The sequence below is a fragment of the Mustela nigripes genome, chromosome 1, assembly GCF_022355385.1.
Source record: "Mustela nigripes isolate SB6536 chromosome 1, MUSNIG.SB6536, whole genome shotgun sequence".
Taxonomy (NCBI): domain Eukaryota; kingdom Metazoa; phylum Chordata; class Mammalia; order Carnivora; family Mustelidae; genus Mustela; species Mustela nigripes.
In genome coordinates this window covers 54,027,471-54,042,246 of record NC_081557.1, presented here as the reverse complement: position 1 = coordinate 54,042,246, position 14,776 = coordinate 54,027,471, and the positions used below count along the sequence as shown (strand labels likewise).

At 45.6% G+C, this 14,776-nt stretch overlaps 1 protein-coding gene across 1 annotated transcript in view; it reads left to right on the top strand.

Moving 5' to 3' along the window:
- The window catches only part of TENM4 (teneurin transmembrane protein 4), a 376,128-nt gene that overhangs the window by 291,763 nt on the left and 69,589 nt on the right, over positions 1-14,776 (top strand). Inside the window, exon 16 of the mRNA XM_059411810.1 lies at positions 10,169-10,288. Within this exon, the coding sequence (XP_059267793.1) occupies positions 10,169-10,288 (120 nt within the window). The remainder of the gene's footprint in view (positions 1-10,168; positions 10,289-14,776) is intronic.

Sequence of the window (14,776 nt, the reverse complement as noted above, 5' to 3'; positions counted from 1 at the left end):
GTAGAAGAGATGTTTGAACTAAGGAATACACTTTAGTGGAATAAGTGTATTGTGCTGTGTCCACCGAAGGAGGGAGTGACTTCTTTGTACCAGGGAAATCAGGAAGAGCCTCACTGAGAAGCAGGCCCTAAAAGAGAGGGTAATAGGAATGAGAAAGACATTCAAGGCAGGCGAACAAACAGACAAAGGCAAAGAGGCGTGGAAATACATGCCAAGACAAGGATATGAGAAGTAATTTAACATGACAGCAACACAGGACATGAGAATGGAAAAATGGGACATAGCCTGCAGAGACCAGCAGGGGCCAGATTCTGAAGAGTCTTGTATACCAAGCTGAAGAGTTTGGACTTTGTCTGAAAACAGTGGGTACTGCAGAAATGACTTAGATAACATAGAGTCCCTGGTGATGTGCTGAAACAACAGTGATAAAGTTTGGACAGTTGGGGAGCTCTTAGATTCGGAAGTCTCCTTCCTCAAGAGAAGATCTGGTCCAATTCCCTGCCCTCCAGTAAGTCAGGAACATTTAAAAGTAAGTGACTAGATCCAGTTCTGTTGGTTTGGGCCTAAGGTCATTGGGAAAAAAAAAAAAACAAAATAGGAAGAGCTTTGAAATAAGTTAAAAAGAATGAAGCACAACTAGAAGTTAACTTTTGAATATAATAATATAGAGCATATTCAAGGGTATTTCATAAAAAGAAATCACAAACACACACCATTGTAACTCTATTGCAGGACAGTGGTCCCAAGGTGGGTGCTCAGGGTGGTCCATGAGGAACAGGGACAAAATAGAACATCTCTATTTACTTTGATCTTAAAAAGTAAGAACGAGTGAATGTTTTACTCATGTGGAACACTAGGTTTTCATTCATTTGCTCCCTTGGTCCGAATGTTAGTTGGTAACAAGATGCTCTTAGAGAGACAGTGGGCTTTTTGCTGGTTTAATTCTAGTGTCTTACAATATGACTACTGTGTGTGTGTGTGTGTGTGTGTGTGTGTGTGTGTGTTTGTGTGTGTAACATCTAGTTTAACTAAACTTAGGTACAAAATGGGTCCAGTGTCATCAAAAGATTCTTATAAAGTAGCTACAGATCAAAGACAATATACCGTGAATCCAAGCAAACAAAAAAAAATGGCAGAGCTGGTACCTCTAGTACAGAGTCTTTGTCAACTCCACTATAAAGTTAAAACCAATAATGATTGTTTTCATCCAGTCTAACAGAAAAGGTAATCAAGATTCAGAACATTCAAGAACCTAAAAATAGTTAATCCAAAGATTCAACATCATCAAGAAGACTGAAGTACAGGCACACCTCGGAGATACTACTGGTTTGGCTTCAGACCACTGAAATAGAGCAAATATTACACTAAAGGAAGTCACATGAATTTTTGGGTTTCCCAGCATTTATAAAATTTATGTTTACGTTTTATCATAGACTATTAAGTATGCAATATATTATTTCTGAAAAATAATGTATATACCTTAATTTAAAAATACCATATCGCGGGGCGCCTGAGTGGCTCAGTGGGTTAAAGCCTTGGCCTTCAGCTCAGGTCATGATCCCAGGGTCCTGGGATCGAGACCCGCATCGGGCTCTCTGCTCAGCAGAGAGCCTGCTTCCTCCTCTCTCTCTCTCTCTCTCTGCCTGCCCCTCTGCCTACTTGTGATCTCTCTCTGTCAAATAAATAAATAAAATCTTTAAAAAAAAATAAAAAAATAAAAAATAAAAATACCATATCGCTAAAGAATGCTAACCATCATCGGAGCTTTCAGTGAATTATAATTTTTCTGCTGGTCAAGGGTCTTACCTTGATGTTGATGGCTGCTGACTGATCGAGGTGCTGTTTGCTGGAGGCTGGGTTGGCTGTGACAGTTTGTTAAAATAAGACAAGAATGAAGTTTGCTGCACTGATTGACTCTTACTTTCATGAACAATTTCTCTATAATATGTGATGCTGTTTGATAAGCATTATACCTACAATAGAACTTCTTTCAAAATTGGAGCCAATCCTCTCTAACTTGCCACTGCTTTATTAACTTGGTTTATGTCATTCTAAATCCTTTGTGTCATTTCAACCATCTTCATGACATCTTCACCAGGAGTAGATTCCTTCTCAAGAGACCACTTCCATTGCTGATCCATGAGAAGTAATCGCTTATCTGTTCAAGTTTTGTCATGAGATTGTGGCAATTCAGTCACATCCTCAGGCTCCACTTGTAATTCTAGTTCTCGTGCTGTTTCTACCACATCTACAGTTACTTCCACTACTGAGATCTTGAACCCCTCACAGTCACCCATGAGGGTTTTGGAATCCACTTCTTAACTCCTGTTCATGTTGATATTTTGACTTCTTCCCATAAATCACAAATATTTTTCATGGCATCTAGAACACTGAATCCTTTCCAGAATGTTTTCAATTTACTTTCTCCATACCTGTGAGAAGAATTGTTATCTATGGCAGCTATAGCCTTACAAAACATATTTCTTAAATAATGAGACTTGGAAGTGGAAATGACACCTTGATCCATGGGCTGCAGGATGGATGTTGTATTAGCAGGCATGAAAACAACAATTCATCTTGTCCATCTCCATGAGGGCACTCAGGTGACCAGGTTCTGACCTTGTTCTGAAACAAGGTGGAACAGGGCCCCTTGAACTAGACCGGGTAGCACTATATTGAAACCATTATACATTCTTAAATGTGTATTAGGTTCTGTTTGATGTCAGGATGGGGAAAATTTCAGCCTGGATGGGCAGTTGTCAATGAGCAGTGATATTTTGAAAGGAGTCTGTTTTTCTGAGCAGTAGTTCTCAATAGAGGGTTTAAAATATTCAATAAACAGATGTAAACAGATGATATTCTGTCTTCCAGACTTTGATAGTCCATTCATGGAGCACAGGCAGAGTCAATTTAGCGTAATGCTTAAGGGCCCTAGGATTCTCAGGATGGTAAGCCAATGAGCACTGGCTTCATCTTCAAGTCATTAGCTGCATTGGCCCCTAACAAGAGACTCACTCTGTCCTTTGAAGCTTTGAAGCAGGGCACTGACTTCTCCTCTCTAGCTATGGAAGTCCTCCACGGCATCTTCTTCCAGTAGAAGGCTGTTCCATCTGCTTTAAAAATCTGTTGCTGGGTGTGGTCACCATCATGGTTTACCTCAGCTAGATCTTCTGGATAACTTCCGGCAGCTTCTATGGCAGCACTTGCTGCTTCACCTTGTAGTTCCTGTTATGGAGATGGCTTCTGTCCCTAAATCTCAAGAACCAACCTCTGCTGGCTTCACACTTCTCTTCTGCAGCTTCCTCACCCTTCTCTCAGTCTTCATAGAATTGAAGAGAGTTAGGGCCTTGCTCTGGATTAGTCTTTCACTTAAAGGAATGTTGTGGCTGGCTTGATCTTGTATCCAGACCCCTCAAACTTTCTCCATACCAGCACTAGGCTATGCTTACCATTCATGCGTTCACTGGAGTAGCACTTTTAGATTACTTCAAGAATTTTTCCTTTGCTAACTTGCCTAACTGTTGCAAGAGGCCTAGCTTCCAGCCTACCTCAGCTTTCACAACAAGCCTTCCACTGAGTTTAATTATTTCTAGCTTTTGATTTAAAGTGCTGGAACGCTTAGGAGCCCTTGTAGGGTTATTAATGGGCCTAATTTCAATACTGTCGTGTCTCATTGAACAGGGAAGCCTAAGAAAAGAAAAAGAGACAAGGGAACAGCTGCTGGAGCGGTCAGAACACACTCATTTACCAATTAAGTTCGCCATCTTACGTGGGCACGGTTCATGGTGCCCCAAAACTATGACAATAGTAATATCAAAGTTCACTGATCACAAAGCATCATAACAAATATAATAATGATGAAAACGCTTGAAATGTTAACAAGAATTACCAAAATGTGACACAGAGACATGAAGTAAACAAATGCTGTTGGAAAAAGGGCGCCAATAGACCTGCTTAATACCGGGTTGCCACAACCCTTCAATTTGTAAACATTCAGTTTATCTGGGAAGCCCAACAAAACCAAGTATGCCTGTGTGCATTTTTACCCATTAAACTTTGCACCAAATGCATGTTATTCTTCCCTGTGTTAGCTATTGATGGCAGCACACATATACAAGTTATTAATAAATATAAATACATCCGAAGAGCCTGCTCAGACATGTCGACAGAAAATGTGTATAATCAAAAAGACCCTTACAAGCCTGCTCTGGTGACGTGAACGCTGATTTTTAAGGCAGCGCAAACAAACTGATATTCTCCACTCCTTAGGTGTGTACCTGTGTCAGAGGGTAAGTAGTTTGAGAGGTGAGCTGACTTTGCCGAGTTCTCATGGATGGTAAATGACAGCTCCTTAATGTGAATCCTGGCTTTCCAGCGACTTGCAAGAATGGACAAGTCCATTCCCTGTTGAGACTTTATTTTCTCACCTCCACAATGAGACTTAGGAAAGCTTGGAAAGGAAGGTCCCTCCTAACATGGCATGACCCAGTGGGTTCCCAGGAATGCGTGATTAATGGAAGATGTCAGACTAGAAAAGCTGTTTAGGGAAACTGAGGCAGCTCGGTGAGGTGGAGAGCCAGAAAGGGAGGACAGTGGAACAGCTGATGTGGCCAGGCCGGAAGGAAGGTCATGGAGGCTTCAGGGAGAACAGGGTCAGGCTTTCACGGGAATCTGCTTGCTGGGGGTGGTTTAATCGGCTGTGGGCCCAACTGAGGTTCTAACAAAACCCTGCATAAAGACTAGTAGATGCTGGAAAGATCCCCAGTCAATCAGCATGAGTTAGCAGAAAACAGTTTAAGGATCTGTGTAAGTTGGGCAAGTAAAATCTATTTAAAGAATGCAATGCAAAGGAGTGATTTGCATAAACAAGAGGGGCACAGAGCAAGCAGAACTTTAAATCAGAGAAAAGGGAAAGTTACTTTTTGCCACCTGGATCCCAAGTGATCATACCATTCTCCTGAATACCAATTTCAGTAGTTCTTTTCAGTTAATAACTAAAAAGTTAAAGCTGCAACTCTTCCCCCTTCACCTTCTTTTATCCGCTCATGTAATGCGCATCAAATAGCAAATCTAACTTAATTCCTGACGTTCACCCTTTAAAGTCTTCAAAGAAAAGGAAGGTGCAGAGGAGGAGGCCAAGAGATAGGGCTGCAAGCTGAGGCAGGGCGGGTTCCCCCGGGGAAGAAACCCTGTGGGCTGACCAGACCAGCTAGAAAGGGCCAGCCCCTCCAGCCCTCTGTTCCTTGGCCGAATCCCTATCAAGGTCACGTGGCTCCGACTTCTCAGGCATCGCCCACACCTTCAGCAAAAGACATCAGTTCTTTATTCATCCAATAAGTAATGTATCAAGAGCTTAGTCTGTGCCCTGCATTCAGATTCCAGGGCAAACACCTGTTTCAGTGGAGGCGCTCTTCTGCCCCCTTAGAAATGAACGTCATTCAGCCAAGGCCATGCGGCGCCTGTCCTCATGGAGCACGTGGCCTGTCAGGGAAGAAGATGGTCCCTGTGGCGTGACACCACTGAGGTGTTACAGAGGCAGGCCAGGGGAGCAGAGGGAGCGGGATGGGGAGTAGCACTTGGTGGGTGCTCCACGTGGGCACTGAGGGTCAGCAGGCGATTTTCAGGTGAACGGGATAAGTGGAAGGTTCCATGGAAAGGGAACAGCTCAGAGATACATGTAAGGATTGTGAGAGTGCCATGAAGATTCTGAAACAAGGTGGAACAGGGCCCCTTGAACTAGACCGGGTAGCACTATATTGAAACCATTATACATTCTTAAACGTGTATTAGGTTCTGTTTGACGTCAGGATGGGGAAAATTTCAGCCTGGATGGGCAGTTAAGAATGGCGGTTCAGAGAGCCTCTCCAAAGTCATACCGTCAGTTACCAGGGTCAAAACTGGGGACTGACTCCCTGCCCAGGGTGCTTTCCACCACACTCATCCCCCACATCCCCCGGACCCACACTTGAAGTTCATTTCTTATTTGCTTGATTCTGTTTCAAGGTGTCCTTGTCTCTCCAGTGGTTTCCTCTCTTGACCCCAGACCTGGTCCCTGTCCTTGGGAAGCAGTCAGGCAGATCTTCCTCCTCACTGGCATCAGTAAAGGGCACCTCAGTCTGGCCCCGAGTGTGGGATTGGACTAATGCCAGTGTGTGTGATGCTCCCCTCCCCCCTTGGCACGATCACTCCTTCCTGGCAGAGTTCACTCAACCTAATTGCTTGTTTTGTACCCCAGCTGCCTGACATATGCCAAACCCATGTGTTGACTCACTTGTGTCAGAGACAGCGACACTCGAGCTTTTCACATTGGCTCTGGGGAGCTCCAGCAAGCAAGTGGGGACTGTAATTCATAGCATTTACCACTCTAGCACTTAGCTTATTAAGTAGGTGCTCAGGTTGTTCATTCAAGTGAGTTTTAGTGACTGCAAGTATGTAACATCGTGGTGAAAGAAAGGACCTGGAGGTAAGAAGCCTTAGCTTGGTGCAGCAGTTCAGCCAGTGAAAGTCTTGGCTGTATGACCTTGAGCAAGTTTTTTCCTCTCTGCATTTCAAGTCCTTGATCATTTTTTCACCCAACAGACATTCAGGGAGCAAGATCCCAGGCTTACCCTAGCCACTGAAGATGTGGTCCCAGTCCTTCTCTGGCTCGCACATACGTGCAAATGTGTCAGTTCAGCTCTGTAAACGTGAATGGTAGAATACTATGACTGTCACGGCCAGGGAGAGATACTTGGAAGTATCTGGAGGAGCCTAGAGGAACGGCAATTAATTGTGCCAGGAAGAGTTGGTAACAGCCTTGCTGAGGTGATGACAGCTTAGATGGGAATCTGAGGACAAGGAGAAAATAATACCACACAACTCCATGATACCCAGACAGTGACCAAGGGAAAGCAAAACATGTCAGACACAGGACTGGTCATAAGGGGGTCATGTGAGCCAGCTGGGGAGCCACATGGGTGACCATGCTCTATCCCGCACATTTCCGGTTTCTCACCAAGGTGGTCTTCCAACATAGAATTTCATAGTCAGAGCACGAGCTATTTCTTAGCCTCATTGACCCTATATGTGGGGTCAGTGTTCCAGTGGTGCCCAGAAGCTGGCTTTTGTGCCTGCTCACAGGAGCTGAGAATGAAACATTCAGAAATTCTGCAAGCTGGTGTTTGAACACTACTGTTATTAAAAACTAATATATTATATGAAATTGAAAGTAAATTAATTATATTGAGAACAATCCAAACTCATCACTTAATCAGGGCTAATGATTTTACTATTACCTTTGCTCCTGAGTTTCTTAGGACTATTGTGTCTCTGTGGTGGAAATATTGTATAACATGAGGTCCTCCCATGCATCTCTTCCCAACTCTGGGTTCAGTAGTATCTCATTAAGAGTGTGAAATAAGTCACAGCAGAAGTATTTACACCACAGAAATAGGCAAATGCTACGAATTCAAGCTATTTTTCTTTTGAAAGCCGATTGTTAAATGTTTGCCAGTACACCACTGGTGGTATCCATTAAATAAACGGGAAAGCATTTGGAAGCCCAGAACCCCTACCTTTTCAAACCTCCCTGGACAAAAACACATAGCAGGAGACACATTTCCAAGGCCTCCGCAGAGCAGACTTCTCCCACCTCCTTTGTCCCAGAGAAGCTTTTATGTTAAGCTGGGTCTTCTGAAAATCATGGTCAAACAGAAAGAGGATGGAAGTGTTTTTCTCCAGGACCTAATTCCTAAGCCAAATGCCGGTTTTGGCAAGAGGCCTCTGTGGTGTACAGGGGTACAAGGAGTCAAGTTAATCTTCCCCAGAACCCAAGCAATCTACAGGATCCTGGGCTAAAATTACATCTGCTCTGGCTTGCCCAAGCACAGGCTACATGATGCCAAATGGTGCTGATTTATTGTTTCCCAATTACCAGGAAATCCCCAAGGAGAAATAAATCGGAAGAGGCTGGCCCACATGTGTCTGAGGGGCAGCAGCTAGGGCAGCCCCCAAAAGGAACCCATCCCCAGAGGGCTGGTGGATTGTCCAGGCAGAATCTGAAGGCATATATGTCAGGAGAAGCCTGGATAGTCGCCAGCACCAGGAGATGAGATCTGTTAGTAATTCTCTGGAAGGACAAAGTTCCAGCAATAAGAAATTCAATTTTCCTCCATTAAAGAAAGCATCTCTCAGTACCGCTGAATACAATTGATGGAATAAATCTTTCCCATTAGTGGAGAGATAATTTCACATAAGTGTACTGGGAGACCTTCAAAGCAGAACTGAGAGTCTTTGCCGAGCCTCCCTGCTTCTTGTTTGTCGTGTAATTGCATTTAGACCAAGGGCCTCGGAAGGAAACCACTGACTGAATTAGCATTAACCAGATTGTGTGTAGTGAGGTGAGGTGAGGTGCGGTAGGGCGGGGCGGGGCGGGGTGGGGTGGGGCGGGGCGGGAGCAGGGGAGCTTGATGCATTGTGGGTAGTTGTTCCTGCCTTCAGAAAGGACACGCTGACACTGGAGGGACCAGCTGCTTACAAGCCTGGTGTTAATTGCTTTTCTCATCAAACAGAGAAAAGTTTATCACTCTAGGAAGGTAGAGATGTAAGTACCTAATAAAGCAGAGACTGAGTCCGAGATCTTTTTTTTATGAAGGCCCACAGGTCTCATCAGCAGCTCTTCCCTAGGCCAGGAAACAAAGAGCCTTCTGAACCGAGGCAGGTGGAAAAAGTTGTCTGGATACTCGTGCCTTCATGTTTGCCTCAGATTTGTGTTGTCAGTGAGGGCCATCTTCCCAGTGCCCTGATGCCTTAGGATGCTGACAACTACTGAGTGCATTGCCAGTGGTAAACAGACTGGTCTAGAATTGGACCCAGAGTTGTGAGCCCTGGATTCCAGGCCTGGCTCCACCACTACTCCGCTGTGTGGCTTGGGGGCAAGTAGCATAACCTCTGTGGACCTTAGTTTCCTCCTCTTCCACTAACTCTGTGCTCTTCCAGCTGGCTTTTCTCTGGCATCTCCTGAGACTAAGACTCCAGAGCTGTCTTCAGAATCACCCCAAACTTCTATTTCATCTAGAGAGATCTTGTTTTTATTTGTTTTCAACTTTGGGTCCTTATCAAATATCATCTGATAAAAAGCTTCCCTCTCTGATATATTTGAAAAACCATCATTCTAGATGACCTCTAATTGTCCCACGTACTCACTCAGTCCACCATTTTTTGAAACAATGGTCTAGTACTTGTTAGGCATTTCCGGGCACTGCAGAGAGAAGAAAAGGAAGAGCCCTTGACCCTGCCCTCAAGGAGCTCATGATCTAGTGGATAGGAGAACAGTGTATGCCACGGTGGGGTAGCAACATGTTTGTGTCAGACTTTGGAAGAAAGTGACTAGTGCCAATTAGGGCCATCAAGGCAGGCTTCAGGGAAGAGGTGTCATTTGAAGCTGGGTCATGAAGGATGGGTTTGGGGTGCAGGAGTGACACCTGCAGCGGTGGGGAGAACACTGCACAGACATGGAGGCCTAAGCTACATGTGCATGGCAGCTATGGGGAAAACAGAGGGTGTGTTGTCTGGAATACAGTGGGAAAGTGGGAGTAGGGATATCGGGAGATGCCAAAGCTTCCAGAACCCACTCTGGGGGATGCTAGCCTCTGTCTTTCTGTTTCTAAAGCCCGATGAGAGGAATTGCTGTTTATCCTGTTCACTGTCTTGCTATCTACCTCCAGTGACACTATTAGTGACAGTAATAACCACTGCCATTTATGTAGCTCACTCTGTACCAGGATGCCAAAACAGAGGCTCAGAGAGCCGTCACATGCTTGTGCAACTTTAGAGAGCTCACAAGTGGCAGAGCTGAGAGTCGAACCCGTGACTCCAGTGTCACGTGACTCCAGATTCTCATGCGTGACTCCACCATGCAGCCCCAGCTTATCTCCTTGTGGTATAATGTAGCATCCTTAGAGAACGATCCCTTAGTAAGACAACTAAAAACATCTCCCAGAAATTTAAATTGGAGTACTATGAAAAAAAGAAGGTATTTACTCCTCTTGAGTGAAGACAATAAGCCCCTGGGTGCCAGATTATGTCCGAGCAGTCTGCCTTCCATCTTCTGACCTCTGGGACTTCCCTGGCAGCCTGGGGTTCCGAGCATGAAAAGTAGATCACGTGATCCTCTCTTCTCTACCCACAGGCATGCATGTGTCATTCGTGGTCAAGTGATGACATCAGACGGGACCCCGCTGGTTGGTGTGAATATCAGTTTTGTCAATAACCCTCTCTTTGGATATACAATCAGCAGGCAGGATGGCAGGTAAGAGACCTTTTGTGGATAGTGTTAGTGACAGTCCTGCTCTCGTGATCTTACCACACAACTGCTGCTGGACTGACAATGTGGAAAGAGGATGGGACCTGAGTTCGGAGGCCCAGTTTTGTAACTCAGTAGGTGTAAGACCTTGTATCTGACTCTGGCCTAACTCCCTTTGGCTAAAAGTTAAGCAGTTTCTTCTCCTCTGGTTCTCAGAGTCTAAGTGTAGGATACCTTATACATATTCTCCTGCTCCATGGCTTATAACAAAAGATACTATCACATGGACCACTTTCTACAGACCGGATAACTCCAGAGATGTTAGCATTTCCTGCTGTGTGGTTTCCATGTGCAACCAGCTAGGTCTACGGATACCACTGGGTGATGACAGAACTCTGCCCTTTGGGTCCCTGTGAGAACCGTCAGTAGAGGGAGGTGAAGTTTCTTTAGTCCCTCCAGCTCTTCCATTTACTAGAACAATTGGACAATTCTTCTCACCTCTTGAGGCCTCAACTTTTTCACTGGTGAGTGGTCCTTATACTAGCATCTCCCAAATTTGGTTGTAAAGATTACATTCCGTGATAGAAGTGGAAGCACCTTGCATGTAGTAGGTGTTAAATAAATCTCACTTTCTGGTTCATTGCTCCATTGTCAAGGTCTGGCACAAGGTAAGGATGTAAGAAATATTAACCGTTTATTAAAATTACCAATTATTAAATGATGAGAAGGTGATGATTAAAGTACAAGCCATGGGAATATTATGGAGAAAAGGGGAAGAGAAGGAGGAAAGTGGAATATTTAGGCTGTCAGTGGTGACAGGTCCTCGATTTTTAATAAAATCAGGTGGTGGCAGTCCATCTGGCTAAGTGTGGGCCCATAAGGTTGATTTTCACTCTGTGTTGGAAATTATGCTCCAGCCTGATTGATTTTAGCACCTCTTTAATCCAATATCAGATGTGAACATGTCCCGGCCGAGGTGATAATGAAGTAGAGGCTCATCTGTTTGTAGACATGTGTGCCTCTTAGCGCGGCAAGCTTGGCATGGGGAGCCCTCTCCCCCCTCTCCTCTCCCTGGGAATGGGAAGGGGCCCAGCTAGAAGGGGCTGGCATCCGGTCCCGGGAATAATCTGTGCAGCCCAGACCACAGCTCCCTGCCCCGCACATGTCCCATCCCAGGAAGCACGTCAGTATAGACGTTCACTACAGTGTGGGGGTCTGTCCTTCCCCATGCTCTGTCTTTACTGCCTTCCAGCTGGGGGCTGCCTGTTCTATGGAAATGGCAGATGTGAGCATCCTAGGCAACAGGTATTGTGGCTACATCATCACCTGCTGTGAAACAGTCCTCAAAAAGGAGCCGTGGGAACTGCTCTTTTTTTTTTTTTTTTGCCATGAAACGTGCCCATCATTCACAAGAGATGGCAAACCGTCAGTCCTTTGCCCTGCTGTGCTGGGTCAGGATGGGTCTGTAAAACACCCCAGAGCCATGTAAGTTTGGTAGCCCTTGGGAAAAGCCCACTTTGTCCTCTCCAGGCTTGGATTCCTCCTGTGTGTGCTGACCCACTCTTTGGCCTCTTGATAGCACTGGTGGGGGGAGGCGGGGTGCTGGGAGGAATGTCAGCCGTGATCCGTGCATCCTCCTGCTAAACCATGTCAAAGAAACCAGAGTTGCTGACACTTCGAGCTTGAGTTTCAAAGCAGTTTTCAGCAGTGCTTCTTGGGGCTTGACTTTTCTTCCCAGCGTAGACACTGCATCATGTAGAGGAGAGTCATGACATCTTCTCCAGGGGTCTGAGGACCCCAGTTTGTTACATGTGCATGGGCACCATCTCACCCTTTTCCCTCCCACTCCCCTGACTCTCCACCTTTCGGGTGTACCTCTCACACCCCAGGAGAACCTGGAAGGCTGGAGGTGTTGTGGAGGGTGTTGTGCAGTGGGATGTTTAAGTCCGGGGAGCAGGTCTACCTCAGCTTTGTCTCCCTCACTTTCCAGAAGGGCACCATGCTCCCCTCCCTAGCCCAGCTCCCCCTTCACACATCCACCATACTGCAATACTAGGAATCCAGTCTTTTTTTTTTTTTAAAGATTTTTATTTATTTATTTGACAGACAGAGATCACAAGCAGGCAGAGAAGCAGGCAGAGAGAGAGAGAGGAGGAAGCAGGCTCCCTGTTGGCAGAGAGTCCGATGCGGGGCTCGATCCCAGGACCCTGAGATCATGACCCGAGCCGAAGGCAGAGGCTTTAATCCACTGAGCCACCCAGGCGCCCCTAGGAATCCAGTCTTAACCAAAGCCACAGAGGTCATTAAAAGAGATGAAAAATAGAAGTTATGAAGACAAATTTTGAAAGAATAGCAGACAAGAGAAGCAGTTCAGGCTCGTGGAACTGAAAAATGGGGTTATAGGGAGCATGATGCCCTGAGAGTGGGGCCCCGGGCTTTTCCCATCCATTATCCCATCTATCTAATTAATAACTCTGCCAAGCAATTATGATCAGCAGCTTCATTTTACATGAGGAGATTGAGGCTCAGACAGGTGACATAAGTCACCTAAGGAGTAAGCGGCAGTGCTTGGACCAGTCTTCAGCTGTCTGGGCTTCATCTGAGAGCCAGGCCTTCCCTGTGGGGTCGGATTCACACCCATATCCACAACAGGGTTTCCCTCCAGATGATCAGGCCTGGCTCTTGGCAAGATCCCCTTACACCCAGCTCTTGGCAAGGCCAGCTACCCCCAGCTTGTTCACCGCCTCGAGAATCCGTCTCTTCAAGTTTGTCTTCACTTCCTCCCCACACTTGTCCTCTCGTGAAAGGAACTTTTAAGTCAGGCCAAAATTCTGTGTGATGGTTAAAAATGCTCTGTCAAAGTACAGATGCTGTTCAGTTCTGTGACAGGAAAGTTGTTCTCTGGGTATTTCCCCAAAACCACGGATATCCTCCTAGGGAGCCAAAACCTAAACTCTTGATTCAGCATAAACTCTGCAATTGCTTATTAAAGGATGGTGCTGTCCCACTTGCTTTACCCTAGTGTGGACCTCAAAAGGGCCGAGTGGTTTGAAAAGAAGGCAAAATGAGTGGAAATCTTTAGCAAAGGACAGAAGAGTCAGGCTCTGGAGGCTAGAAACCCAAATCTGGGGGCATTGTCTACCAGGGGCAGGATTTGGCATTAGTCAGGGCAGTTGTGCTAAATCCCTAGAAGAGGGAAAAGCAGACTGGAACAGTGAGCCCAACCCCACAAGGTCTATTTATCAGGGACAAAGGGGGAGGTTCTGTGTTAGTCTCTAAAACCAACTGCATGGATGAATGTTGGGGTGACCTAAAATAACAGCCAAAGTAAGAAGGAACCCAGGGTGTTTTGTGGACAGTGAGAAGGAATTGACAGCATCACTCATGCATTCATTCTGTGAACTATAACCGTCGAGTACAGCACTAGGTTCTGGAAAGATGGAGGAATCATTGTGCCCAGGCTGGAGCATTAACACACAAGCCCCGTGCAGTGTAAGTGGGCCAGAAGGGGGAGAGTACACGGGGCCCTGGGAGCCCAAGGGAGGGAGCTGGAGTTCTGTCCGGCCAAGGAGTTAGCAGGAGCTCTCCCATCAAAAAAGTGAGATGAGGCCTTGAACCCTCATCCTGTGGATATTAAGGCAGGCGTGTGTTGTGGTGAGCTCTGGGTGTTGTTACATGTAAGTGATGAGTCACTAAATTCTGAGACTAGTATTACACTATATGTTAACTAACTAGCATTTAAATACAAATTTGGAAGAAAAAATAATAAAACAATGGAAAAAATGAAAATTTTCATATCCTATGGCCCCTTGCTAGTGCTTCTATAGAAGAGAAGCATCAGACTGGGAGAGGGCCATGGTCGAAGCCTGGGGGGCTGGCTCCCAGGGACAGGGGCAGAGATCTCACCTCAGCGGGCAGTTCCGGGCCCCCTTCCCCTTCCCTTCTCCACTCCTCAAGCACTGTCGTTCTAGTCGTGCTTGTCCATAACTTGCTTAGCCATTTTGGAACTCCAGAGGCCTACATTGACTCATCTGTCACAATCAGAGCTAAAATTGCCATAGGGTCATAGAATCTTAGTGACTTAAGTGTAATCCACTTGAAATCTAAGGAACAAAACAAATGAACAAAGAAAGAGAAAAAGAGCACCCCCGCAAACAAAAACTCTTAAATTGAGAGAACAAACATGGTTGTCAGAGGGGAGGGTGGGGGACAGAAACGGGTAAAATAAAGTGAATCAAGACTACGTTTGTCTTGGTGAGCCCTGAGTAACATAAGGAATTGCTGAGGCATTATATTGCACACCTGAACCTAATGTAACACTGTATGTTAATTATACTTGAGTAAAAATATTACTGCGTTTGCACCTTTCCATTTTAGAGATGAGATAATAGAGGATCAGAGAGGCTGGTGGTGTGCTCAAGATCCCACAGCAGCTCATGGCAAAAGCAGGACTAGGCTTAGGGCTCCTAATGCCAGGGTAGGACTTATCCCACT